This window comes from Oncorhynchus clarkii, chromosome 25 (assembly GCF_045791955.1).
Source record: "Oncorhynchus clarkii lewisi isolate Uvic-CL-2024 chromosome 25, UVic_Ocla_1.0, whole genome shotgun sequence".
In the NCBI taxonomy this organism is placed as follows: domain Eukaryota; kingdom Metazoa; phylum Chordata; class Actinopteri; order Salmoniformes; family Salmonidae; genus Oncorhynchus; species Oncorhynchus clarkii.
This window is the reverse complement of record NC_092171.1, coordinates 39,457,501-39,484,085: the sequence shown is the minus strand read 5'-3', so window position 1 is coordinate 39,484,085 and position 26,585 is coordinate 39,457,501. Positions and strand designations below refer to the sequence as shown.

At 41.5% G+C, this 26,585-nt stretch overlaps 1 protein-coding gene across 1 annotated transcript in view; it reads right to left on the bottom strand.

The window, feature by feature from the left end:
- The window catches only part of LOC139383958 (calpain-1 catalytic subunit-like), a 43,269-nt gene that overhangs the window by 9,547 nt on the left and 7,137 nt on the right, over positions 1-26,585 (bottom strand). The window contains exons 2-18 of the mRNA XM_071128582.1: positions 25,045-25,301; positions 24,853-24,922; positions 21,138-21,256; positions 20,791-20,924; positions 20,514-20,688; positions 19,759-19,833; positions 19,522-19,607; positions 18,753-18,827; positions 18,465-18,625; positions 17,775-17,959; positions 15,756-15,964; positions 15,523-15,580; positions 15,340-15,420; positions 12,707-12,764; positions 12,202-12,266; positions 9,085-9,153; positions 8,879-8,957 (exon numbers count right to left, since the gene is read on the bottom strand). Of these exons, the coding sequence (XP_070984683.1) occupies positions 8,879-8,957; positions 9,085-9,153; positions 12,202-12,266; positions 12,707-12,764; positions 15,340-15,420; positions 15,523-15,580; positions 15,756-15,964; positions 17,775-17,959; positions 18,465-18,625; positions 18,753-18,827; positions 19,522-19,607; positions 19,759-19,833; positions 20,514-20,688; positions 20,791-20,924; positions 21,138-21,256; positions 24,853-24,922; positions 25,045-25,281 (1,936 nt within the window). The 5' untranslated portion in view covers positions 25,282-25,301. The remainder of the gene's footprint in view (positions 1-8,878; positions 8,958-9,084; positions 9,154-12,201; positions 12,267-12,706; positions 12,765-15,339; positions 15,421-15,522; positions 15,581-15,755; positions 15,965-17,774; positions 17,960-18,464; positions 18,626-18,752; positions 18,828-19,521; positions 19,608-19,758; positions 19,834-20,513; positions 20,689-20,790; positions 20,925-21,137; positions 21,257-24,852; positions 24,923-25,044; positions 25,302-26,585) is intronic.

Genomic DNA, 26,585 nt, shown 5'->3' with positions numbered 1-26,585 from the left:
CTGTTGTATTCAGCATTTCACTGTGAGGTCTACTACACCTGTTGTATTCAGCATTTCACTGTGAGGTCTACTACACCTGTTGTATTCAGCATTTCACTGTGAGGTCTACTACACCTGTTGTATTCAGCATTTCACTGTGAGGTCTACTACACCTGTTGTATTCAGCATTTCACTGTGAGGTCTACTACACCTGTTGTATTCAGCATTTCACTGTGAGGTCTACTACACCTGTTGTATTCAGCATTTCACTGTGAGGTCTACTACACCTGTTGTATTCAGCATTTCACTGTGAGGTCTACTACACCTGTTGTACTCAGCATTTCACTGTGAGGTCTACTACACCTGTTGTATTCAGCATTTCACTGTAAGGTCTACTACACCTGTTGTATTCAGCATTTCACTGTGAGGTCTACTACATCTGTTGTATTCAGCATTTCACTGTGAGGTCTACTACACCTGTTGTATTCAGCATTTCACTGTAAGGTCTACTACACCTGTTGTATTCAGCATTTCACTGTGAGGTCTACTACACCTGTTGTATTCAGCATTTCACTGTGAGGTCTACTACATCTGTTGTATTCAGCATTTCACTGTGAGGTCTACTACACCTGTTGTATTCACCATTTCACTGTGAGGTCTACTACACCTGTTGTATTCAGCATTTCACTGTGAGGTCTACTACACCTGTTGTACTCAGCATTTCACTGTGAGGTCTACTACACCTGTTGTATTCAGCATTTCACTGTAAGGTCTACTACACCTGTTGTATTCGGCATTTCACTGTGAGGTCTACTACACCTGTTGTATTCGGCATTTCACTGTGAGGTCTACTACACCTGTTGTATTCGGCATTTCACTGTGAGGTCTACTACACCTGTTGTATTCAGCATTTCACTGTGAGGTCTACTACACCTGTTGTATTCAGCATTTCACTGTGAGGTCTACTACACCTGTTGTATTCAGCATTTCACTGTAAGGTCTACTACACCTGTTGTATTCAGCATTTCACTGTGAGGTCTACTACATCTGTTGTATTCAGCATTTCACTGTGAGGTCTACTACACCTGTTGTATTCAGCATTTCACTGTAAGGTCTACTACACCTGTTGTATTCAGCATTTCACTGTGAGGTCTACTACACCTGTTGTATTCAGCATTTCACTGTGAGGTCTACTACATCTGTTGTATTCAGCATTTCACTGTGAGGTCTACTACACCTGTTGTATTCACCATTTCACTGTGAGGTCTACTACACCTGTTGTATTCAGCATTTCACTGTGAGGTCTACTACACCTGTTGTACTCAGCATTTCACTGTGAGGTCTACTACACCTGTTGTATTCAGCATTTCACTGTAAGGTCTACTACACCTGTTGTATTCGGCATTTCACTGTGAGGTCTACTACACCTGTTGTATTCGGCATTTCACTGTGAGGTCTACTACACCTGTTGTATTCGGCATTTCACTGTGAGGTCTACTACACCTGTTGTATTCGGCATTTCACTGTGAGGTCTACTACACCTGTTGTATTCGGCATTTCACTGTGAGGTCTACTACACCTGTTGTATTCAGCATTTCACTGTGAGGTCTACTACACCTGTTGTATTCAGCATTTCACTGTGAGGTCTACTACACCTGTTGTATTCAGCATTTCACTGTGAGGTCTACTACACCTGTTGTATTCAGCATTTCACTGTGAGGTCTACTACACCTGTTGTATTCAGCATTTCACTGTGAGGTCTACTACACCTGTTGTATTCAGCATTTCACTGTGAGGTCTACTACACCTGTTGTATTCAGCATTTCACTGTGAGGTCTACTACACCTGTTGTATTCAGCATTTCACTGTGAGGTCTACTACACCTGTTGTATTCAGCATTTCACTGTGAGGTCTACTACACCTGTTGTATTCAGCATTTCACTGTGAGGTCTACTACACCTGTTGTATTCAGCATTTCACTGTGAGGTCTACTACACCTGTTGTATTCAGCATTTCACTGTGAGGTCTACTACACCTGTTGTATTCAGCATTTCACTGTGAGGTCTACTACACCTGTTGTATTCAGCATTTCACTGTGAGGTCTACTACACCTGTTGTATTCAGCATTTCACTGTAAGGTCTACTACACCTGTTGTATTCAGCATTTCACTGTGAGGTCTACTACATCTGTTGTATTCAGCATTTCACTGTGAGGTCTACTACACCTGTTGTATTCAGCATTTCACTGTAAGGTCTACTACACCTGTTGTATTCAGCATTTCACTGTGAGGTCTACTACACCTGTTGTATTCAGCATTTCACTGTGAGGTCTACTACATCTGTTGTATTCAGCATTTCACTGTGAGGTCTACTACACCTGTTGTATTCACCATTTCACTGTGAGGTCTACTACACCTGTTGTATTCAGCATTTCACTGTGAGGTCTACTACACCTGTTGTACTCAGCATTTCACTGTGAGGTCTACTACACCTGTTGTATTCAGCATTTCACTGTAAGGTCTACTACACCTGTTGTATTCGGCATTTCACTGTGAGGTCTACTACACCTGTTGTATTCGGCATTTCACTGTGAGGTCTACTACACCTGTTGTATTCGGCATTTCACTGTGAGGTCTACTACACCTGTTGTATTCAGCATTTCACTGTGAGGTCTACTACACCTGTTGTATTCAGCATTTCACTGTGAGGTCTACTACACCTGTTGTATTCAGCATTTCACTGTGAGGTCTACTACACCTGTTGTATTCAGCATTTCACTGTGAGGTCTACTACACCTGTTGTATTCAGCATTTCACTGTGAGGTCTACTACACCTGTTGTATTCAGCATTTCACTGTGAGGTCTACTACATCTGTTGTATTCAGCATTTCACTGTGAGGTCTACTACACCTGTTGTATTCAGCATTTCACTGTAAGGTCTACTACACCTGTTGTATTCAGCATTTCACTGTAAGGTCTACTACACCTGTTGTATTCAGCATTTCACTGTAAGGTCTACCTACACCTGTTGTATTCAGCATTTCACTGTAAGGTCTACCTACACCTGTTGTATTCAGCATTTCACTGTGAGGTCTACTACACCTGTTGTATTCGGCATTTCACTGTGAGGTCTACTACACCTGTTGTGTTCGGCATTTCACTGTGAGGTCTACTACACCTGTTGTATTCGGCATTTCACTGTGAGGTCTACTACACCTGTTGTATTCGGCATTTCACTGTGAGGTCTACTACACCTGTTGTATTCAGCATTTCACTGTGAGGTCTACTACACCTGTTGTATTCAGCATTTCACTGTGAGGTCTACTACACCTGTTGTATTCAGCATTTCACTGTGAGGTCTACTACACCTGTTGTATTCAGCATTTCACTGTGAGGTCTACTACACCTGTTGTATTCAGCATTTCACTGTGAGGTCTACTACACCTGTTGTATTCAGCATTTCACTGTGAGGTCTACTACACCTGTTGTATTCAGCATTTCACTGTGAGGTCTACTACACCTGTTGTACTCAGCATTTCACTGTGAGGTCTACTACACCTGTTGTATTCAGCATTTCACTGTAAGGTCTACTACACCTGTTGTATTCAGCATTTCACTGTGAGGTCTACTACATCTGTTGTATTCAGCATTTCACTGTGAGGTCTACTACACCTGTTGTATTCAGCATTTCACTGTAAGGTCTACTACACCTGTTGTATTCAGCATTTCACTGTGAGGTCTACTACACCTGTTGTATTCAGCATTTCACTGTGAGGTCTACTACATCTGTTGTATTCAGCATTTCACTGTGAGGTCTACTACACCTGTTGTATTCACCATTTCACTGTGAGGTCTACTACACCTGTTGTATTCAGCATTTCACTGTGAGGTCTACTACACCTGTTGTATTCAGCATTTCACTGTAAGGTCTACTAAACCTATTGTATTCAGCACTTCACTGTAAGGTCTACTACACCTGTTGTATTCAGCATTTCACTGTAAGATCTACTACACCTGTTGTATTCAGCATTTCACTGTAAGGTCTACTACACCTGTTGTATTCAGCATTTCACTGTGAGGTCTACTACACCTGTTGTATTCTGCATTTCACTGTAAGGTCTACTACACCTGTTGTATTCAGCATTTCACTGTAAGGTCTACTAAACCTATTGTATTCAGCACTTCACTGTAAGGTCTACTACACCTGTTGTATTCAGCATTTCACTGTGAGGTCTACTACACCTGTTGTATTCAGCATTTCACTGTGAGGTCTACTACACCTGTTGTATTCAGCATTTCACTGTGAGGTCTACTACACCTGTTGTATTCAGCATTTCACTGTAAGGTCTACTACACCTGTTGTATTCAGCATTTCACTGTAAGGTCTACCTACACCTGTTGTATTCAGCATTTCACTGTAAGGTCTACCTACACCTGTTGTATTCAGCATTTCACTGTGAGGTCTACTACACCTGTTGTATTCGGCATTTCACTGTGAGGTCTACTACACCTGTTGTATTCGGCATTTCACTGTGAGGTCTACTACACCTGTTGTATTCGGCATTTCACTGTGAGGTCTACTACACCTGTTGTATTCGGCATTTCACTGTGAGGTCTACTACACCTGTTGTATTCAGCATTTCACTGTGAGGTCTACTACACCTGTTGTATTCAGCATTTCACTGTGAGGTCTCCTACACCTGTTGTATTCAGCATTTCACTGTGAGGTCTACTACACCTGTTGTATTCAGCATTTCACTGTGAGGTCTACTACACCTGTTGTATTCAGCATTTCACTGTGAGGTCTACTACACCTGTTGTATTCAGCATTTCACTGTGAGGTCTACTACACCTGTTGTATTCAGCATTTCACTGTGAGGTCTACTACATCTGTTGTATTCAGCATTTCACTGTGAGGTCTACTACACCTGTTGTATTCACCATTTCACTGTGAGGTCTACTACACCTGTTGTATTCAGCATTTCACTGTGAGGTCTACTACACCTGTTGTATTCAGCATTTCACTGTAAGGTCTACTAAACCTATTGTATTCAGCACTTCACTGTAAGGTCTACTACACCTGTTGTATTCAGCATTTCACTGTAAGGTCTACTACACCTGTTGTATTCAGCATTTCACTGTGAGGTCTACTACACCTGTTGTATTCAGCATTTCACTGTGAGGTCTACTACACCTGTTGTATTCTGCATTTCACTGTAAGGTCTACTACACCTGTTGTATTCAGCATTTCACTGTAAGGTCTACTACACCTGTTGTATTCAGCATTTCACTGTAAGGTCTACTACACCTGTTGTATTCAGCATTTCACTGTAAGGTCTACTACACCTGTTGTATTCAGCATTTCACTGTAAGGTCTACTACACCTGTTGTATTCAGCATTTCACTGTAAGGTCTACTACACCTGTTGTATTCAGCATTTCACTGTAAGGTCTACTACACCTGTTGTATTCAGCATTTCACTGTAAGGTCTACTACACCTGTTGTATTCAGCATTTCACTGTAAGGTCTACTACACCTGTTGTATTCAGCATTTCATTGTAAGGTCTACTACACCTGTTGTATTCAGCATTTCACTGTGAGGTCTACTACACCTGTTGTATTCAGCATTTCACTGTGAGGTCTACCTACACCTGTTGTATTCAGCATTTCACTGTAAGGTCTACTACACCTGTTGTATTCAGCATTTCACTGTGAGGTCTACCTACACCTGTGGTATTCAGCATTTCACTGTAAGGTCTACTACACCTGTTGTATTCAGCATTTCACTGTAAGGTCTACTACACCTGTTGTATTCAGCATTTCACTGTAAGGTCTACTACACCTGTTGTATTCAGCATTTCACTGTGAGGTCTACTACACCTGTTGTATTCAGCATTTCACTGTGAGGTCTACCTACACCTGTTGTATTCAGCATTTCACTGTAAGGTCTACTACACCTGTTGTATTCAGCATTTCACTGTGAGGTCTACCTACACCTGTTGTATTCAGCATTTCACTGTAAGGTCTACCTACACCTGTTGCATTCAGCATTTCACTGTAAGGTCTACCTACACCTGTTGTATTCAGCATTTCACTGTAAGGTCTACTACACCTGTTGTATTCAGCATTTCACTGTAAGGTCTACTACACCTGTTGTATTCAGCATTTCACTGTAAGGTCTACCTACACCTGTTGTATTCAGCATTTCACTGTAAGGTCTACCTACACCTGTTGTATTCAGCATTTCACTGTGAGGTCTACTACACTTGTTGTATTCAGCATTTCACTGTGAGGTCTACTACACCTGTTGTATTCGGCATTTCACTGTGAGGTCTACTACACCTGTTGTATTCAGCATTTCACTGTGAGGTATACTACACCTGTTGTATTCAGCATTTCACTGTGAGGTCTACTACACCTGTTGTATTCAGCATTTCACTGAGAGGTCTACTACACCTGTTGTATTCAGCATTTCACTGTGAGGTCTACTACACCTGTTGTATTCAGCATTTCACTGTAAGGTCTACTACACCTGTTGTATTCAGCATTTCACTGTGAGGTCTACTACATCTGTTGTATTCAGCATTTCACTGTGAGGTCTACTACACCTGTTGTATTCAGCATTTCACTGTAAGGTCTACCTACACCTGTTGTATTCAGCATTTCACTGTGAGGTCTACTACACCTGTTGTATTCAGCATTTCACTGTGAGGTCTACTACACCTGTTGTATTCGGCATTTCACTGTGAGGTCTACTACACCTGTTGTATTCCATTTCACTGTAAGGTCTACTACACCTGTTGTTGTATTCAGCATTTCACTGTGAGGTCTACCTACACCTGTTGTATTCAGCATTTCACTGTGAGGTCTACTACACCTGTTGTATTCATTTCACTGTGAGGTCATTTTGTATTCACATTTCACTGTGAGGTCTACTACACCTGTTGTATTCAGCATTTCACTGTGAGGTCTACTACACCTGTTGTATTCAGCATTTCACTGTGAGGTCTACTACACCTGTTGTATTCAGCATTTCACTGTGAGGTCTACTACACCTGTTGTATTCAGCATTTCACTGTAAGGTCTACTACACCTGTTGTATTCAGCATTTCACTGTGAGGTCTACTACATCTGTTGTATTCAGCATTTCACTGTGAGGTCTACTACACCTGTTGTATTCAGCATTTCACTGTAAGGTCTACTACACCTGTTGTATTCAGCATTTCACTGTGAGGTCTACTACACCTGTTGTATTCAGCATTCCACTGTGAGGTCTACTACACCTGTTGTATTCGGCATTTCACTGTAAGGTCTACTACACCTGTTGTATTCAGCATTTCACTGTGAGGTCTACTACACCTGTTGTATTCAGCATTTCACTGTAAGGTCTACTACACTTGTTGTATTCAGCATTTCACTGTAAGGTCTACTACACTTGTTGTATTCAGCATTTCACTGTGAGGTCTACTACACCTGTTGTATTCGGCATTTCACTGTGAGGTCTACTACACCTGTTGTATTCAGCATTTCACTGTGAGGTCTACTACACGTGTTGTATTCAGCATTTCACTGTGAGGTCTACTACACCTGTTGTATTCAGCATTTCACTGTGAGGTCTACTACACCTGTTGTATTCAGCATTTCACTGTGAGGTCTACTACACCTGTTGTATTCAGCATTTCACTGTAAGGTCTACTACACCTGTTGTATTCAGCATTTCACTGTGAGGTCTACTACACCTGTTGTATTCAGCATTTCACTGTAAGGTCTACTACACCTGTTGTATTCAGCATTTCACTGTGAGGTCTACTACACCTGTTGTATTCAGCATTTCACTGTAAGGTCTACTACACCTGTTGTATTCAGCATTTCACTGTAAGGTCTACTACACCTGTTGTATTCAGCATTTCACTGTGAGGTCTACTACACCTGTTGTATTCAGCATTTCACTGTGAGGTCTACTACACCTGTTGTATTCAACACACGTGACGATTTGATTTGAATTTGTGAATTTAGAGGGGCTATAGCCAGTTACATTATGTGGCTAGCTGCAAGCCGTCTACCCCGTCTGCACAGGAAAATTCCACTTCCTCAAATAACATCTAAGCTCCCTAACATTATTGTGGGAAGAAATTCTCAGTAAAAAGCTTTAAAACCATATTCAGCCTTAAGTGCCTAAAATCTGTTATGTACATTCTGTACGAGAGGACAGGCTTCAAACCTACCACACATGGTTCTGAGAGAGCGAGAGAGAGAGAATTTATGCAGTGTGATGGAGTCAAGACAGGTACTATAGAATCGTATTGGATGATAAATAATTTAGCTATGGGCAGCTATTAATCTACTATAGCGCGAGTCAGCTTGGTTGGTTGGTTGCTGTCTCTCCCTCTCTCCCTCCTCCCTGCACCAGTGTCACTCGCTCACACTCATATTATCCCACACAGCATGGCCTCTGCTAGAGCTAACCTCTCTCTACCTCCTCTCCCTGGCGCTTTATCAGCTGGGGTTAATAAAGTAGCTTAAAAATGGACTTTTCTACTGCTTCCCTCACTCGGATCGGACCGGGTCTGGATCTGACCAGGTCTGTGCGGAACTGGTCTAGTTGTCCTTAGGTCTGTTTGGAATGGGTCTCTATGTTTAAAAAAATGGATGGGGAAAGCCCCAGGTCCATTTCAGAACAGGTCCAAACTTCTTGGACCTGTGAAGGCCTCTAGGTTGGAGTTAGGCTATAGCCTATCACATCAGTTTGGATTATTACAAATTTGAAGGACGGACTGCTAACTTGATTATCCTAACTCCGACCTGCACGTAAATCATGCACTGATGTTAAGTTTTCCTGATTTTTACATTAGGCCCTAAAAATCTATTTTGGTTTGTTTGTTTGTCATGCCAGAAGTTACCGGAAGCCATGATTGCGTTCCTCAGTTCACTCAATGACAACATTCCAGAACGGTCTTCATCTGTGCGGAAGAAGATGTCCTGGATGATGTAAGAACATAAAAATAACACTCTCAGGTAAACCGTACTTGGAAAAATTTGAAGAATTGAATAATAATAAATGTATAACCTGATAGAGGTTTTGCCACAGACCTGCTAATTAATTTACCTTGTACACGGTAACTTTTCTCCATAGACGCAGAAATTCAGCAACGTTCAGTTTTCCTGTGATTGATGTCTGGAGAAGGAATGGTTATTAAGGACATCTACAAAGGCAGAATACAACATTTTTAGATACAATTCTACCAGAGAGTGCCCTTAGATCATGGGACAAGGCTGCACTTGACCGTTTCACTTGAATCATTCTCACGGTGAATGGCTAGGCTCACTACGCTTATGAAACCACACTATTACAGAGACTTTAATATTACCGTCCGCAAATTATATGGTGAAAAAATGTGTAGAGGCACAGAAACTACCATCGATACCTTTGTCAGATAACTGCACAATCGTGACCATCCTGACTGATTGCATCACTGCCTGGTATGGCAACTGCTCGGCATCTGACCGTAAGGCGCTACAGAGGGTAGTGCGTAAAGCCCAGTACATCACTGGGGCCAAGCTTCCTGCCATCCAGGACCTATATACTAGGCAGTGTCAGAGGAAAGCCCATAAAATTGTCAGAGACTCCAGTCATCCAAGTTATAGACTGTTTTCTTTGCTAATGCACGGCAAGCGGTACCGGAGCGCCAAGACTAGGACAAAAGGCTCCTTAACAGCTTCTTCCCCCAAGCCATAAGACACTGCTGAACAATTCATCAAATGGCCACCCAGACTATTACCATTACATTGTTTGTGGTTTTAGGCTGGTTTTCTGTACAGCACTTTGAGATATCATCTGATGTACGAAGGGCATTATAAATACATTTAATTTGACCCCCTCCCCCTCCCTCCATTTGTTTTTTACACTGCTGCTACTCGCTGTTTATTATCTATGCATCGTCACTTCACCCCTACTTACATGTACAAATTACCTCGACTAACCTGTACCCCCCCACACTGACTCAGTACCGGTACCCCCTGTATATAGCCTCCACACTGACTCGGTACAGGTACCCCCTGTATATAACCTCCACAGGTACCCCCTGTATATAACCTCCACACTGACTCGGTACAGGTACCCCCTGTATATAACCTCCACACTGACTCGGTACAGGTACCCCCTGTATATAACCTCCACACTGACTCGGTACAGGTACCCCCTGTATATAACCTCCACACTGACTCGGTACAGGTACCCCCTGTATATAACCTCCACACTGACTCGGTACAGGTACCCCCTGTATATAGCCTCGTTATTGTTATGTTATTGTGTTTTTATTTATTTTTTTATGTTTACTTTAGTTTATTTGGGAAATATTTTCTTCTTGAACTGCACTGTTGGTTAATGGCTTGTGAGTAAGAATTTCACGGTAAGGTTCTACACTTGTATTCGCCGCATGTGACAAATAAAGTTTGATTTGATTTGATTATTTTATTTGATCTATGGCGTGACGGCGAGCAGGCCTCTGCACTCTAGTTATGAATGTGTCTCCCTCTGCCATATGGATGGATTATATGACACACCGAGAGCTACTGGCATCCAAAAGAGTTGAGCACATTACTCTGAGATGTACTGCAGCAGGTAACTTCGATTGTAAAACTACATCCATTACAAGTATTCCTGTTCACAACACTATGTGGAGATTTGGGATCAGAGCATGACAGAAATATTTGGAAACTGAACGAACTGAACTCAAGCATGCAGGGGAAATACAAAAACATTTGATCAATCAAATGTATTTATAAAGCCCTTTTTACATCAGCAGATGTCACAAAGTGCTTATACAGAAACCCAGCCTAAAACCCCAAACAGCAAGCAATGCAGGTGTAGAAGCAGTGCGGATAGGAACAACTCCCTAGAAAGGCAGGAAACTAGGAAGAGACCTATAGAGGAACCAGGCTCTGAGGGGTGGCCAGGCCTCTTCTGGCTGTGCCGGGTGGAGGTTATAAGAGTACATGGCCATTAAGGCCAGATGAGTGTCCGAATCATTGGATTCAGAGGAAATAATTCTTATTGGAGAGCATCTTTCAAAAGTGAACCTTCCCTCAGCTGTGCATGTTTCTAACATAAACAGCATCAGTAATTGTCCCCACACCGGTGAGGACTGCTCACCTCCAACGCTTGGAAGAGCACTTTGGGACCTACTTCCCAATCCGTTTGACTCTGATCCTGGCTCAGTTGACAAGACTGTAAGTGAAATCAAACAGCTGATCGAGCTGTCATGTGACCAAATGCATTCACGGCAGTGGCGGTTGGTGCCGTTTAAGATGAGGGAGGATGCTATTTTTCATATGAGCATGGCCTTATTTCTATTACATCATGATGGATGACTGTCATTCATATTCCGTTCATCCCAGCTCAATGTAACATTGATAAGTTTAGGCTACTGCATGATACTCTAATGTTCTCTATACCCATCATGAGGTTGCTACAACCTACCCTATGAATGAACATTTAAAACGTAGGTGCACACAGGTCAAGAGAAAAATGTGAATAATCAAGGTGATAGACAGTGACACATTCAATACCACCTTGCACACGCGTGCCTGCATCTAGCTGATCTAGAGTGTAATCGTTAGTGAGTAATAATCATTAGTGAGCAAATTGAGGTTTCTATTGGACAAATTCAGGTATGTTTATCCCCATTTTATTTAGCTTGCTTCCGTTTAAGAAAAGTTTTTCCAACAGAATCGTCGGAATTAATACACCCCGATCAAAATATAAGGTTAACATTGGCAGTTAATTAAATACAGCATTTTTGCATTGATTTGGGTCGTGGGAATTTTCAGATATCAAAATGAGATAGTGGGCCAAACAAATTTGGTAACCCCTGGGTGAAAGGGAATATCCAAGGACAGATTAAAAAAAACTGTTGACATTTTGACCTGTATTGGGATAACGCTGTTTGTTTGTGGTCTTTTTTATTTTGTTGTAACTTTATTTGCGGTATTTTCCCTTTCCAATTCAGATTGCTGGGTTTGTAAACTGCTTTTCAGATTACATGAAGATGAAAAATGAAACTAATTCTCTCTCTCTCTAGTCTATACCATAGAGACTCATACATTCATTCACAGATTTTACTGTTACATGGGAGTGTTAAAATGTACTCTTGTAAAGTACTGTTCAAGGTGTTTCATAACAGAAAACATCATGGGAGACTGTCACTAAACTCATGAAGGATACATCCAATAAGGCCAACATGCTGCGACAGGACTCCAAGCTGAAGCCTTGAGTTTTCTTTACATTTCCTGTGTAAAATGGGAAAAGATGGCACATTAGAAAACCATACTTATTTAAACAATTCTCTGTGTACAAACTCCTGATTTTATTCAGAACTTGTGGTGTGCATCAATATCGATTATTCAATACGATATCGATATGAGCAAAGAATAACGTGATATCTGTTAACCTACATTATGTAAAAGAGAATACATGACTGTTCCTGCGTACTTCAGTGTCTGCTGATGGGCAGTCAACTACTGGTTGGGTAGGTTAGACATTCACACCTGGCCCAATGGGCAATCAGCAAGCAGTTGTCTGAACGTCATAAAGCCGCGGAAGTTGCAGTGTTATTTATTCAAACCGTTAAGATATTGATTTTGGTTCGAAAAATGCTACTAATATCGATATAGATTTTCCATATCAGTGCCCAACACTATAAATTACACTAGATTTTCTCTTTACATACCTTGGATGAGATTTTCATTCAGACAGCTCTGAAGCTGTTCAGCATTCACCTCCTCAAACTTTTTAGTAAAAAGAAAATTATACTGTTATTTTTTTTTTAACGATTAGTTAAAAACAATGGGGCCATACTTGCGAAAATTATAAAAAGTTTAAGCTTTAGTTCAAGTTTAAGAATCAGTTTATTAAAATCGTCGAAGTAGTTCAAACGCTATATGTTAGCTGTTCCCATTTCATAATCTGGCACATTTAGCCGTATGCTAATCTCGTCAGGTGGGTGTGATTATTTCCTGAAACAAATTCCGCGACAACCTTTCAAAGATCTTAAAAAGGGACAATGCAGCAGTTTCTTTTCTCAATATCAAATCATTTCTGTGTAACAATTCAGTACCTTACTGTGATTGTTTTAAATTAAAATGATGAAAAATAAACAAAAATAGCTTTTTAGCAAATAGCAATTTCTCAAGCAAATATTTTGCTAGGACTGTCTGAGTGAGGAGGAGAAAACTAAAAACGAGCTGTTATTGGCAGAGAGGTTTGGAAGTCTCATTCTTATTGGTCTATGAACTAATTCACCACCTGGTGATGTCACTTTTGGCCTTTTTAAACAGCTCTTACAGTAAAATAGCCTTATCTTCATTTTCACAATATTATTTCAACATCATAGTTCGGAAATATATATAAAACCAAAGATGATCTATTATATTGACAAGATATCTGAATGACCGCTCTAACATTGGAAAGACATGTCCTCAATGTTTGAAGGCAGGCAAGATCAGTTGGGACCATTCTAACCAATAACAGGGCAGATACGTGTGTGAACGACAGGCTCAACTAAGTCGTTTTTTCCGCAATGTTGCGGGAATGCCGCATGCATCCACTTACTGAGTGTACAAAACATTAGGAACACCTTCCTAATATTGAGTTTCACCCCCTTTTTTTCCAGAACAACCTCAATTCATCAGGGCGTGGACTCTACAAGGTGTTAAAAGTGTTCCACAGAGATGCTGGTCCATGTTGACTCCAATGCTTCCCACAGTTGTGTCAAGTTGGCTGGATGTCCTTTGGGTGGTGGGACCGTTCTTGATTACACACGGGAAATTGTTGAGAATGAAAAACCCAGCAGCGTTGCGGTTCTAGACACACACAAACCGGTGAACCTGGCACCTCCTATCCATATCCTGTTCAAAGGCACTTCAATCTTTTGTCTTGCCCGTTCACCCTCTGAATGGCACACATACAGAATCCATGTCTCAAGGCTTAAAAATCCTTCTTTAACCTGTCTCCTCCCCTTCATCTACACTGATTGAAGTGTGACATTAACAGGTGACATTAATAAGGGATCATAGCTTTGACCTGGTCCGTCTATGTCATGGAAAGAGCAGGTGTTTCTAATGCTTTGTGTACTATGTGTACATCATCAGTACATTTGAAACAGCCTAAAAAAATTACGACATTTCTATTCAATCTAATAAGCCTCAAGTAAATCGATACTCTCTCATGGACCTCCATTCATAAAAGCGCTTATCTCTCGCGGACACATTTTGCGTGGAGTGAATCTTTCCTCTCTGATAAAACACAGGAAATCATGTTTTTGACTACACTGGACCTTACAAAAAATGTGGCACACAAATAAATGGCATTTGTTTAAATAGGTAAACCTGCCTAACCGGAGGGATATACTGTATTTAAACTTCCAAATTCAAGGTTTACTTTCGTTCATATTCACTTGGTCTGTCTCAAGTGTCATTGCATCCATGACCAGACTACTTTACTAACGTTATGCTAGACAAAGCTCGTTTTCACATATGTAACAGTATAACTTTAGACCGTCCCCTCGCGAACCAGGGACCCTCTGCACACATCAACAACAGTCACCCACGAAGCATCGTTACCCATCGCCCCACAAAAGCCGCGGCCCTTGCAGAGCAAGGGGAACAACTACTTCAAGGTCTCAGAGCAAGTGACGTCACCGATTGAAACGCTATTTAGCGCGCACCACCGCTAACTAAGCGATCCGTATATGTTGTAAAAAATATATATTTTTTAAAAGTAGCAGAGGCTCAAGATCTTGTCAAATTTACCTCTTACTGCTATCACTAATTGGTGGTGTGACTCACTAAGGTGGTAAACCAAGAAACCGTGAGATGCCGTGAGTTCGTAACCCATTCGGGGCAAGGTTTTTATTCGAGAAAAAAAAAAAAATACGCCACTGTTGATCCTTGGGTCATATAACGTATACGTGACGAAATAGATTGTTATAAAATGTTGTACATGTAAATGTGGCCTACACGTCTATGTAACACTATAGTAGTGTCGATTCATTATTTTAGCAGTGTCAATTTTGAACCGAATATAAACACTGCCACCTGGTGAGGTTAGCAAAGGGCTAAATATGCCAGATTATGTAATGGGAACAGCTAACATGTAGCCTTTGATCAAGTGCAACTACGTCAACAATTTTAATTGGCCAATGCTTGAACTTGAACTAAAACTTTTTCATAATGTTAAAGTATGGCTTCAATTAGTTTAAACGATTATTCTTCTTTTACAGCTTTTTATTTCTCCGGTTATGTCTTTAATTTGACATTGCAATAGTTTTTAAATTTTTAAAAAATCAAAATACTCTGAACTTGCCTCATCAGAATACTTCTGAAACAGAGTTCTTTTGTCATCCACATCTCCTCCGTTGTATTCAAATTTGTCTGTAGATGTGGGCTTAAAAAAAAAAAAAAATTGTGTTTTAGTGAGTTATAAAGGAGGTGGAAGCAAAGCAATACCAGTGTTACATTAAGATGAAACACTTTTGGCCTTAAGTACCTTTGGCGTTTTCGGGGAAAACAGGATATCCTCCATGTCTTGGTCATTGGAGTTTTCACTGAGGGAAGAAAAAAAAATGTACCGTTTTGTTTCTGTTAGGAACACATTAATTATAGTGAGACCTAATGTTAGTTATGATCGCAGACTATATAAAAAAAATATTTAAAAATATTGGAAAAAAAACCTGATATTACGTTATTATTCATGTCGTTATGGGGTGGGGCTGTGCTTACTGGATGTGGGTCTCTGCCTTGGAGAGGATGGACAGGATGAAGGAGGCGGTTTCATTTGGTTTGAAGGTTGATGGCACGATCAGGTATTCACCAGGTTTCAACCTGAAGAACTCCATCACTTCCCGAGCATTCAGGTAGTTCTTCGATTGGGCGACAGGCACATTGTTGTTGAAGAAGGAGGCAGGAAACTTCCCACTCTGTCCTTTGAACTGAGATCACAATAAAACCAGAAATTACAAAAGGCTGTGCTAAAATATGTCTTTGTAAAATGTTACTTTTGAACCGTAATGCAACAATTAAACAAAGCCACTTGGTCGTATATATGTTATATAATAGTTGTGCAACAACCCAACCTGGTCTCAGAGCATTTCGTATTATTCTATAAGTAGATCTGAGACACTCCATTTAGTGTGATATGTTACATTTCGTATGGTATGTGTTCATTTGTGGAGGTCCATTACGTATAATATGTTACGAATTACAATTCATGTTATATGTTAAGAATTCGCAAAACGTACAATCTGTAGTGAATTCTAGGTAGGTGGCTAACATCAGCTAACTCTCTAACGTTAGCTAGGCTAGGGGTTAGGGATTAGGGTTAACGTTAGGAGTTAGGTTAAAGGGTTAAGGTTAGGGTTCAGGGAAGGTTTAGCTACATGCTAAGTAGTTGTAAAGTAGTTTGCAGTTCAAAAGTAACATATCATAATAAATGGGTTATCTCAGATTTACATACAGAATAATGCGAAATGCTCTGAGACCAGGTTGCACAACCATAGTACAATAGAAACTACAGACCAAGGAGAATACACAGGCCTATCTAGAGCAACAGTGTATTTTGTTAGCTCCTGTATAACGGTGTTTGTGAAAATGATGTATAAAAGTGGCTTACGTGGTCAGACACCTGTAGAAAGTAAAACATATACAATTCAATAGCAGGAACAATAGCATATCTGGACTGTTGAATTTACTCTTGTGGGATGACATTATACTTGTAGGTTCATATTGGATAATTGTGTCTAGATCATATTTTTTTAATGTTTTAATGATAAAAAAAAAAGCTTTTGTAGATAAACTTGTTTGAATTGTTTTAGATAAAAGTCATAGACATTTCAGTTTCTTTGTAGAAATACACATTTTCTGCAGCAAATGTAGTGCTTCTGGGTCGTTGGTGAGAAGTGTTATACGGGTTTATCATCTGGGTCATGTGTGAGAAGTGTGATATGGCTTATCATCTGGGTCATGTGTGAGAGGTGTGATATGTGGGTCGTATATGAGAAGTGTGATATGGTTTATCATCTGGGTCGTGTGTGAGAGGTGTGATATGTGGGTCGTATATGAGAAGTGTTATACGGGTTTATCATCTGGGTCGTGTGTGAGAGGTGTGATATTTGGGTCGTATATGAGAAGTGTGATATGGTTTATCATCTGGGTCGTGTGTGAGAGGTGTGATATGTGGGTCGTATATGAGAAGTGTGATATGGTTTATCATCTGGGTCGTGTGTGAGAGGTGTGATATGTGGGTCGTATATGAGAAGTGTGATATGGTTTATCATCTGGGTCGTGTGTGAGAGGTGTGATATGTGGGTCGTATATGAGAAGTGTTATACGGGTTTATCATCTGGGTCGTGTGTGAGAGGTGTGATATGTGGGTCGTATATGAGAAGTGTGATATGGTTTATCATCTGGGTCGTGTGTGAGAGGTGTGATATGTGGGTCGTATATGAGAAGTGTGATATGGTTTATCATCTGGGTCGTGTGTGAGAGGTGTGATATGGCTTATCATCTGGGTCGTGTGTGATGTGATATGTGGGTCGTATATGAGAAGTGTGATATGGTTTATCATCTGGGTCATGTGTGAGAGGTGTGATATGTGGGTCGTATATGAGAAGTGTGATATGGTTTATCATCTGGGTCGTGTGTGAGAGGTGTGATATGGCTTATCATCTGGGTCGTGTGTGAGAGGTGTGATATGTGGGTCGTATATGAGAAGTGTGATACAGGTTTATGAAACGTGTTCACCAAAGAAGGGCACTGGACCTCAAAGATGGAGAAGCCGATGTGGAGACTTTTGACCAGGCGTCTGTTTCTCTTGTCAGGCTTCTGCATCAGAGACACCAACATGTTGTTGTCGCCCTGTGTCTCAGAGCAGACACCGCTCAATCCCCCAATCTTCACCCGATACTGGGGATTTATCCAGAAGCTGTCTGGGGGACAACACAAAAAAAATATGGATATTTTGACTGTTGATTCAGGAAATGTTGTAGTCATCATGGAACTGCATATATTTCCGTGTCAATCAAGGTAAGATTTACCTGAGAAATTCATGAACTGCATATATTTCCGTGTCATATATTTACCGTTCATGAACTGCATATATTTCCGTGTCAAGGTAAGATTTACCTGGGAAATTCATGAACTGCATATAATTCCGTGTCAATCAAGGTAAGATTTACCTGAGAAATTCATGAACTGCATATATTTCCGTGTCAATCAAGGTAAGATTTACCTGAGAAATTCATGAACTGCATATAATTCCGTGTCAATCAAGGTAAGATTTACCTGGGAAATTCATGAACTGCATATATTTCCGTGTCAATCAAGGTAAGATTTACCTGAGAAATTCATGAACTGCATATATTTCCGTGTCAATCAAGGTAAGATTTATTCATGAACTGCATATATTTCCGTGTCAATCAAGGTAAGATTTACCTGGGAAATTCAGGCAACCTCCAGCAGTGGTTCCTGCAACCCATCTGCCATCATAGAATGAAGGGGTCCAATGACAAGTGGAGTTGCCATCAAGAAAATCTGGGCACAGACAGCAGATGTCCACGTCTACAAAGTGCTCACAGAAATGTTTCATCGTCATCCTGAGAAGACAAGCAAAGTTGTGACCGATAAAGGTGTTGAAATATCATCACTTGAAATGCTGCATGTGTCAGTTGCACTTATTTACATGGTCTGCAAAACAAATTTCTGCATTATAATATGGTTTACCAGAATTCCCCATCCTCTTCCACTGACAGACACATCTTCCGATCGTCAGGACTCACTGTTTGCCACATGGAAGACCTGACAGGAAAGCCAATGTTATACATCAATAGATATATAATGGGGTGGCAGGGTAGCCTAGTGGTTAAAGGGTTGGACTAGTAACTGAAAGGTTGCGAGTTCAAGTCCCCAAGGTACAAATCTGTCGTTCTGCCCCTGAACAAGGCCTGTTCCTAGGCTGTTATTGAAAATTAGAATTTGTTCTTAACTGACATGCCTAGTTAAATAAAGGTAAAAAATAGATGAACTGGGGAAGAGTCTTAAGTAGTTTTCAAATATTACGCTGTCAGTCACAGACAGCTACATCGTAAGCAAACTCAAGAGTAAAATCAAAACCATAAACCTTTCTTGTATACAAATATTATGACCTTACATGAAGGAACATACTATTACAGTACCATTACATACAGTACCTTTACACAAAGGTAAGCTGAGTGAAAATGTAATGCTTAGACTGGATTATCAGTCTTTTGACAGAACAACTTGTTTTTCAGGAACAGGGGGGGGGGGGGGTAAATTAGCTTTAGGGAAACTAGCAATGTGTCATTTCAAGTCAAAAACACAAAACAAGAGACAACAATGTAAAAATCTGCTTGTGAGTGACTTCTGAAGACAATGTAAAAGGTAAGGGAGATTAGCTGACATTTCATAAAGACCTTTTGAAGACAATGGGTGTGATGACAGGTCACAGTCAGACTATACTGTAAATACATACTTATCGCTCCAGTCTCCTTTCCACTCTCCCTGGCCCCAGGGGTTGAAGAGGCGGATCAGATTAACTAGCATGCCTTGGCTCATGATCTGTGGAAGAAACCAGAATGAACATAAGGAAAATGGTTCATTTTGGGTTGTGCAGAAAAAAAATCATACCACACAAACGCTCCAATTTCCCTCCAGGAAGAACTAGATATTGCCAAAGCATTTCTCTCAGATTGTTAGTTCCATACAGTACCTGTTTAATCCCTGTGACGGTGTAGGCATGACCCCTCACTAATCCGTTGGGTGCCACCGTGTTTGCTGATGTTTCCTACAGAACAATAGACACAGGTTATTACAGGTATTTAAAGTGAAGTAACTGGACCGTAACAGAACAGAGGTTTCAGTCACAAAATATGACCTAATATGAACACAGCCTTCATGTCTTTTGTGTTTACAAGTTAAACTACGCCACGTCTCATATTACTCTACAGATATGTTATTGACATCAATGGATGAGTTGCGGTATCTTAATAACACACATGTTTAAAAAAAAAAAAAGTAACCTTTATGTAAGTGGTGCCCAGGGTAGCCTAGTGGTTAGAGTGTAGAGGTGGCAGGTAGCCTAGTGGTTAGAGCATTGGACTAGTAACCAAAAGGTTGCAAGTTTGAATCCCCAAGCTGACAAGGTAGAAATCTGTCATTCTGCCCCTGAACAGGCAGTTAACCCACTGTTCCTAGGCTGTCATTGAAAATAAGAATTTGTTCGTAACTGACTTGCCTAGTAAAATAAAATAATAACAAGGCAAGCCAGTTTTAAGAACACATTTTTATTTACAATGACAGCCTACTGGGGAACAGTGGATTAACTGCCTTGTTCAGAACAAGAGATTTTTTTACCTTATCAGGTCAGGGATTTGATCCAGCAACCTTTCAGTTACTGGCCCAACACTCAAACCCCTAGGCTACCTGCCCTATGAAGTATTTTGTTCAAAGTCTCATCAAAGCTACCCCTTGAGGTGTTCCACACCCAATCAGCGATTTTGACTTGGCAGCTCTGAACAGGAGGTCCCACAGATTTGGTGGAGCGTCAGTGAGCTTGAATGTGATGTGAACCCCTCCAGTGAAGTCCATCATAGCCTCTGAAAGGGTCCCTGAATTCATGTCTGCGTAGGAGCCACACACCCTGCCAGAAGAAGACAGGTAAATAAGACCAACAATTAAGGTGATGTTTGTTCATTTTATATAAGAAAGTTCCTTATATAAATAACTGATGTGGCTCACATACTTGGCATAGGCTTTCTCCAGCAAGGCGGGCCAAAACTCATTGGGAGTTTTTGAATGAACGAAAATGAGCCTGCCGTCAACTGTTGGTAGCTTGTCATCGATCACAACGTCCACCCACCTCCCAAACCTCCAGAACTGAAAGATAGGAGGAGAGGAAAATGATTCCTACAGAGACTATTCTCTACGGGGCTTGAGAAAGGTGCCGCCTAAGCAGTCATCATTCATTACAATTCAAGAGTTCTCAAAACATCTCAGAAGCTTTTCATTACAATGTATTCTGTGTCAATACATGACATCCTCAAAGGATGATGGTTATTTTAATAAGTTAGTAAGCCCAAGGTAATTTACCCTGAAGTGGAATATTCCGCAGTAATCCTCTTTAAAGCTTTGGTTTAGGGGTACTACTTGTTCCAGGATGTGCTTCTGGAACGTCAAAGCCCCAATGGAAGCAAGAAACCAGCAATCTCCTAAAAAATGACAAGTTTATGAAGATCATGACATTTGTAATGCAAAGGGCATGGTGTGGTGGGGGCTTGGTGAGTTGGGGGCATGGTGTGGTGGGGGCATGGTGTGGTGGGGACATGGTGTGGTGGGGGCATGGTGTGGTGGGGGCATGGTGTGGTGGGGGCTTGGTGTGGTGGGGGCTTGGTGTGGTGGGGACATGGTGTGGTGGGGGCTTGGTGTGGTGGGGACATGGTGTGGTGGGGGCATGGTGTGGTAGAGGCATGGTGTGGTGGGGGCATGGTGTGGTAGGGGCATGGTGTGGTGGGGGCATGGTGTGGTGGGGACGTGGTGTGGTGGGGACATGGTGTGGTGGGGACATGGTGTGGTGGGGGCATGGTGTGGTGGGGGCATGGTGTGGTGGGGGCATGGTGTGGTGGAGGCATGGTGTGGTGGGGGCATGGTGTGGTGGGGGCATGGTGTGGTAGAGGCATGGTGTGGTGGGGGCATGGTGTGGTAGGGGCATGGTGTGGTGGGGGCATGGTGTGGTGGGGGCATGGTGTGGTAGAGGCATGGTGTAGTAGAGGCATGGTGTGGTAGAGGCATGGTGTGGTATAGGCATGGTGTGGTGGGGGCATGGTGTGGTGGGGGCATGGTGTGGTGGGGGCATGGTGTGGTAGAGGCATGGTGTGGTGGGGGCATGGTGTGGTGGGGGCATGGTGTGGTATATGTTGACACTTGCTAACTAAGAAATCCACTTTTAATTTATTATATTTAACCGTTATTTAACAAGGTAAGTCAGTTAAGATATACAGTGGGGCAAAAAAAATATTTAGTCAGCCACCAATTGAGCAAGTTCTCCCACTTAAAAAGATGAGAGAGGACTGTAATTTTCATCATAGGTACACTTCAACTATGACAGACGAAACGAGAAAAAAAAATCCAGAAAATCACATTGTAGGATTTTTTATGAATTTATTTGCAAATTATGGAGGAAAATAAGTATTTGGTCAATAACAAAAGTTTATCTCAATACTTTGTTATATACCCTTTGTTGGCAATGACAGAGGTCAAACGTTTTCTGTAAGTCTTCACAAGGTTTTCACACACTGTTGCTGGTATTTTGGCCCATTCGTCCATGCAGATCTACTCTAGAGCAGTGATGATTTGGGGCTGTTGCTGGGCAACACGGACTTTCAACTCCCTCCAAAGATTTTCTATGGGGTTGAGATCTGGAGACTGGCTAGGCCACTCCAGGACCTTGAAATGCTTCTTACGAAGCCACTCCTTTGTTGCCCGGGCGGTGTGTTTGGGATCATTGTCATGCTGAAAGACCCAGCCACGTTTCATATTCAATGCCCTTGCTGATGGAAGGAGGTTTTCGCTCAAAATCTCACGATACACGATTCTTTCCTTTACACGGATCAGTCGTCCTCGTCCCTTTGCAGAAAAACAGCCCCAAAGCATGATGTTTCCACCCCCATGCTTCACAGTAGTTATGGTGCTCTTTGGATGCAACTCAGCATTCTTGTCCTCCAAACACGACGAGTTGAGTTTTTACCAAAAAGTTATATTTTGGCTTCATCTGACCATATGACATTCTCCCAATCTTCTTCTTTATCATCCAATTGCTCTCTAGCAAACTTCAGACAGGCCTGGACATGTACTGGCTTAAGCAGGGGGACACGTCTGGCACTGCAGGATTTGAGTCCCTGGCGGCGTAGTGTGTTACTGATGGTAGGCTTTGTTACTTTGGTCCCAGCTCTCTGCAGGTCATTCACTAGGTCCCCCCATGTGGTTCTGGGATTTTTGCTCACCGTTCTTGTGATTATTTTGACCCCACGGGTGAGATCTTGCGTGCAGCCCCAGATCGAGGGAGATTATCAGTGGTCTTGTATGTCTTCCATTTCCTAATAATTGCTCCCACAGTTGATTTCTTCAAACTTCCCAGCCTTCAGTCTTCCCAGCCTGGTGCAGGTCTACAATTTTGTTTCTGGTGTCCTTTGACAGCACTTTGGTCTTGGCCATAGTGGAGTTTGGAGTGTGACTGTTTGAGGTTGTGGACAGGTGTCTTTTATACTGATAACAAGTTCAAACAGGTGCCATTAATACAGGTAATGAGTGGAGGACAGAGGAGCCTCTTAAAGAAGACGTTACAGGTCTGTGAGAGCCAGAAATCTTGCTTGTTTGTAGGTGACCAAATACTTATTTTCCACCATAATTTGCAAATAAATTCATTAAAAATCCTACAATGTGATTTTCTGGATATTTTTTTCTAATTTTGTCTGTCATAGTTGAAGTGTACCTATGATGAAAATTACAGGCCTCTCATCTTTTGAAGTGGGAGAACTTGCACAATTGGTGGCTGAATAAATACTTTTTTGCCCCACAGTATACATATAAAATATAGGACAAAACACACATAACAACAAGAGAAACAACACAATACTACATAAAGAGAGACCTAAGACAACAACATAGCATGGCAGCAACACATGTCAACACAGCATGGTAGAAACACAACATGACAACAACATTGTAGCAACACAACATGGCAGCAGCACAACATGGTAGCAGCACAACATGGTAGCAGCACAACATGGCAGCAGCACAACATGGTAGCAGCCAGTGGTGAAAAAAGTACCCAATTGTCATACTTGTGTAAATGTAATTGCAAAAATATTCATAAGAATTAAAGTGCTTATATTAAGCAAACCAGATTTTTATTTTATTTATTTATGGATAGCCAGGGGCACAATACAGCGCATAGACATAATTTCCAAATGAAGCATTTGTGTTTAGTGGGTCCTGCAGGTCAGAGGCAGTAGGGATGACCAGGGATGTTCTCTTGATATTGGACCATTTTCCTGCCATGCTAAGCATTCAACATGTTGTAATGACTGTCGTTGGGAGAATGAGAAGAGGACCAAAGTGCAGAGTAGTGCGTATTCGTAATACTTTTAATAAAGATGAATACTCGAACAAAAACAACAAACCGACAAACGAACAGTTCTGCAAGGTGCAACAAAAACACTAAACAGAAAATAACTACCCACAACCCATAGTGGGAAAACAGGCTGCCTAAGTATGGTTCTCAATCAGAGACAACGATTGCCAGCTGCCTCTGATTGGGAACCATACCAGGCCAAACACATAGAAATAGAAAACATAGAACACAAAACATAGAATGCCCACCCCAACTCACGCCCTGAGCAAACTAAAATAGAGACATAAAAAAGGAACTAAGGGCAGGACGTGACACATGTAACGAGAACTTTTGGGTGTCAGGGAAAATGTATGTTAGTAAAAAGTACATTATTTTATTTTGGAATGTAGTGAAGTAAAAGTAAAAGTTGTTAAAAAATATAAATAGTAAAGTAAAGTACCGATTAAGTAGTAGTTTAATGTGTTTTTATTTAAGTACTTCACTCCACTGGTAGCAGCACGAAACATGGTACAGACAGTATTGGGCACAGACAAAAGCACAAAGGGCAGGAAGGTAGAGACAAAAAATACATCACACAAAAGCAGCCACAACTGTCAGTAAGAGTGTCCATGATGGAGTCGTTGAATGAAGAGATGGAGATAAAAACTGTCTAGTTTGAGTGTTTGTTCCACTTACCAACCAATCCTTGCCCAAAGTCAAACCTTGAAAGTCCATCAACAACAAAATCTGGATACTGTACCATTTTCTGTAAGAGTGAATGCACACATTACACCTATTATTAATGTTTATAATTTCTATTCATAATTACACATTGCAATCAGTTAACAATCTGTGCTGTAATGTGTGCAGATCTGGATGATGTCATACCGCTGGTCTCAACCACACCACTCTGCCCATGTTATCAGGGGGAAGTAGCCCATCACCAATGGAGTTATGGTCTGGGGGGAACATCTCATCGATGTACCTCACTCCCCTGGCCAAACAGTATTGCGTCAGCTGCTGAAAGTCTTGGTTGCTGTGTTTCTCTGGGTTGGCAAGACTCCCAACACCCTCTTTCTTGTGGCGCTCCCGCATTATACTCATACACACACCGGGAGGAGGCATTGTTGTCCTGTATGCAGGATCTGTTAGCAGGGTGAAATGATGAAATACTCTGAATCAATAGGTGGAGCCTAAATATAAAAAACATACTGCATTATTAAGTGTTGATGACAAGTAACAATAACAGATGTACAAAACTACTTAATACAGTAGTATATTGTACATTCATTTTTACAGATATTATTTTATATTTTAAAGGATCTTATTCATAATACATAGCCTACATCCAATCTATCACATGAAAAGTCCCCCCAAAAATGCAAGAAAGAATAGTCTGCAGAGGGTACTCCAAAACTGGGGTACGTCGGGGGTACGTCACATATAAATGTGATTCACAACATAAACCGAAAAATCTTCACATTTTCAAACTGTACATTTGTATTTTCCAACGAGGCTAAAAAACGACTCCGAAAGAGAGGGAAACGAGGCGGTCTTCTGGTCAGACTCCGGAGACGGGCACACCGTGCACCACTCCCTAGCATTCTTCTTGCCAATGTCCAGTCTCTTGACAACAAGGTTGATGAAATCCGAGCAAGGGTAGCATTCCAGAGGGACATCAGAGACTGTAACGTCCTTTGCTTCACTGAAACATGGCTCACTGGAGAGACTCTATCCGAAGCGGTGCAGCCAACGGGTTTCTCCACGCATCGCGCAGACAGAAACAAACATCTTTCTGGTAAGAAGAGGGGCGGGGGCGTATGCCTCATGGCCAACGTGACATGGTGTGATGAAAGAAACATACAGGAACTCAAATCCTTCTGTTCACCTGATTTAGAATTCCTCACAATCAAATGTAGACCGCATTATCTACCAAGAGAATTCTCTTCGATTATAATCACAGCCGTATATATCCCCCCCCAAGCAGACACATCGATGGCTCTGAACGAACTTTATTTAACTCTCTGCAAACTGGAAACTATTTATCCGGAGGCTGCATTCATTGTAGCTGGGGATTTTAACAAGGCTAATCTGAAAACAAGACTCCCTAAATTTTATCAGCATATCGATTGCGCAACCAGGGATGGAAAGACCTTGAATCATTGTTACTCTAACTTCCGCGACGCATATAAGGCCCTGCCCCGCCCCCCTTTCGGAAAAGCTAACCACGACTCCATTTTGTTGATCCCTGCCTACAGACAGAAACTAAAACAAGAGGCTCCCACGCTGAGGTCTGTCCAACGCTGGTCCGACCAAGCTGACTCCACACTCCAAGACTGCTTCCATCACGTGGACTGGGAGATGTTTCGTATTGCGTCAGATAACAACATTGACGAAAACGCTGATTCGGTGTGCCAGTTCATTAGAAC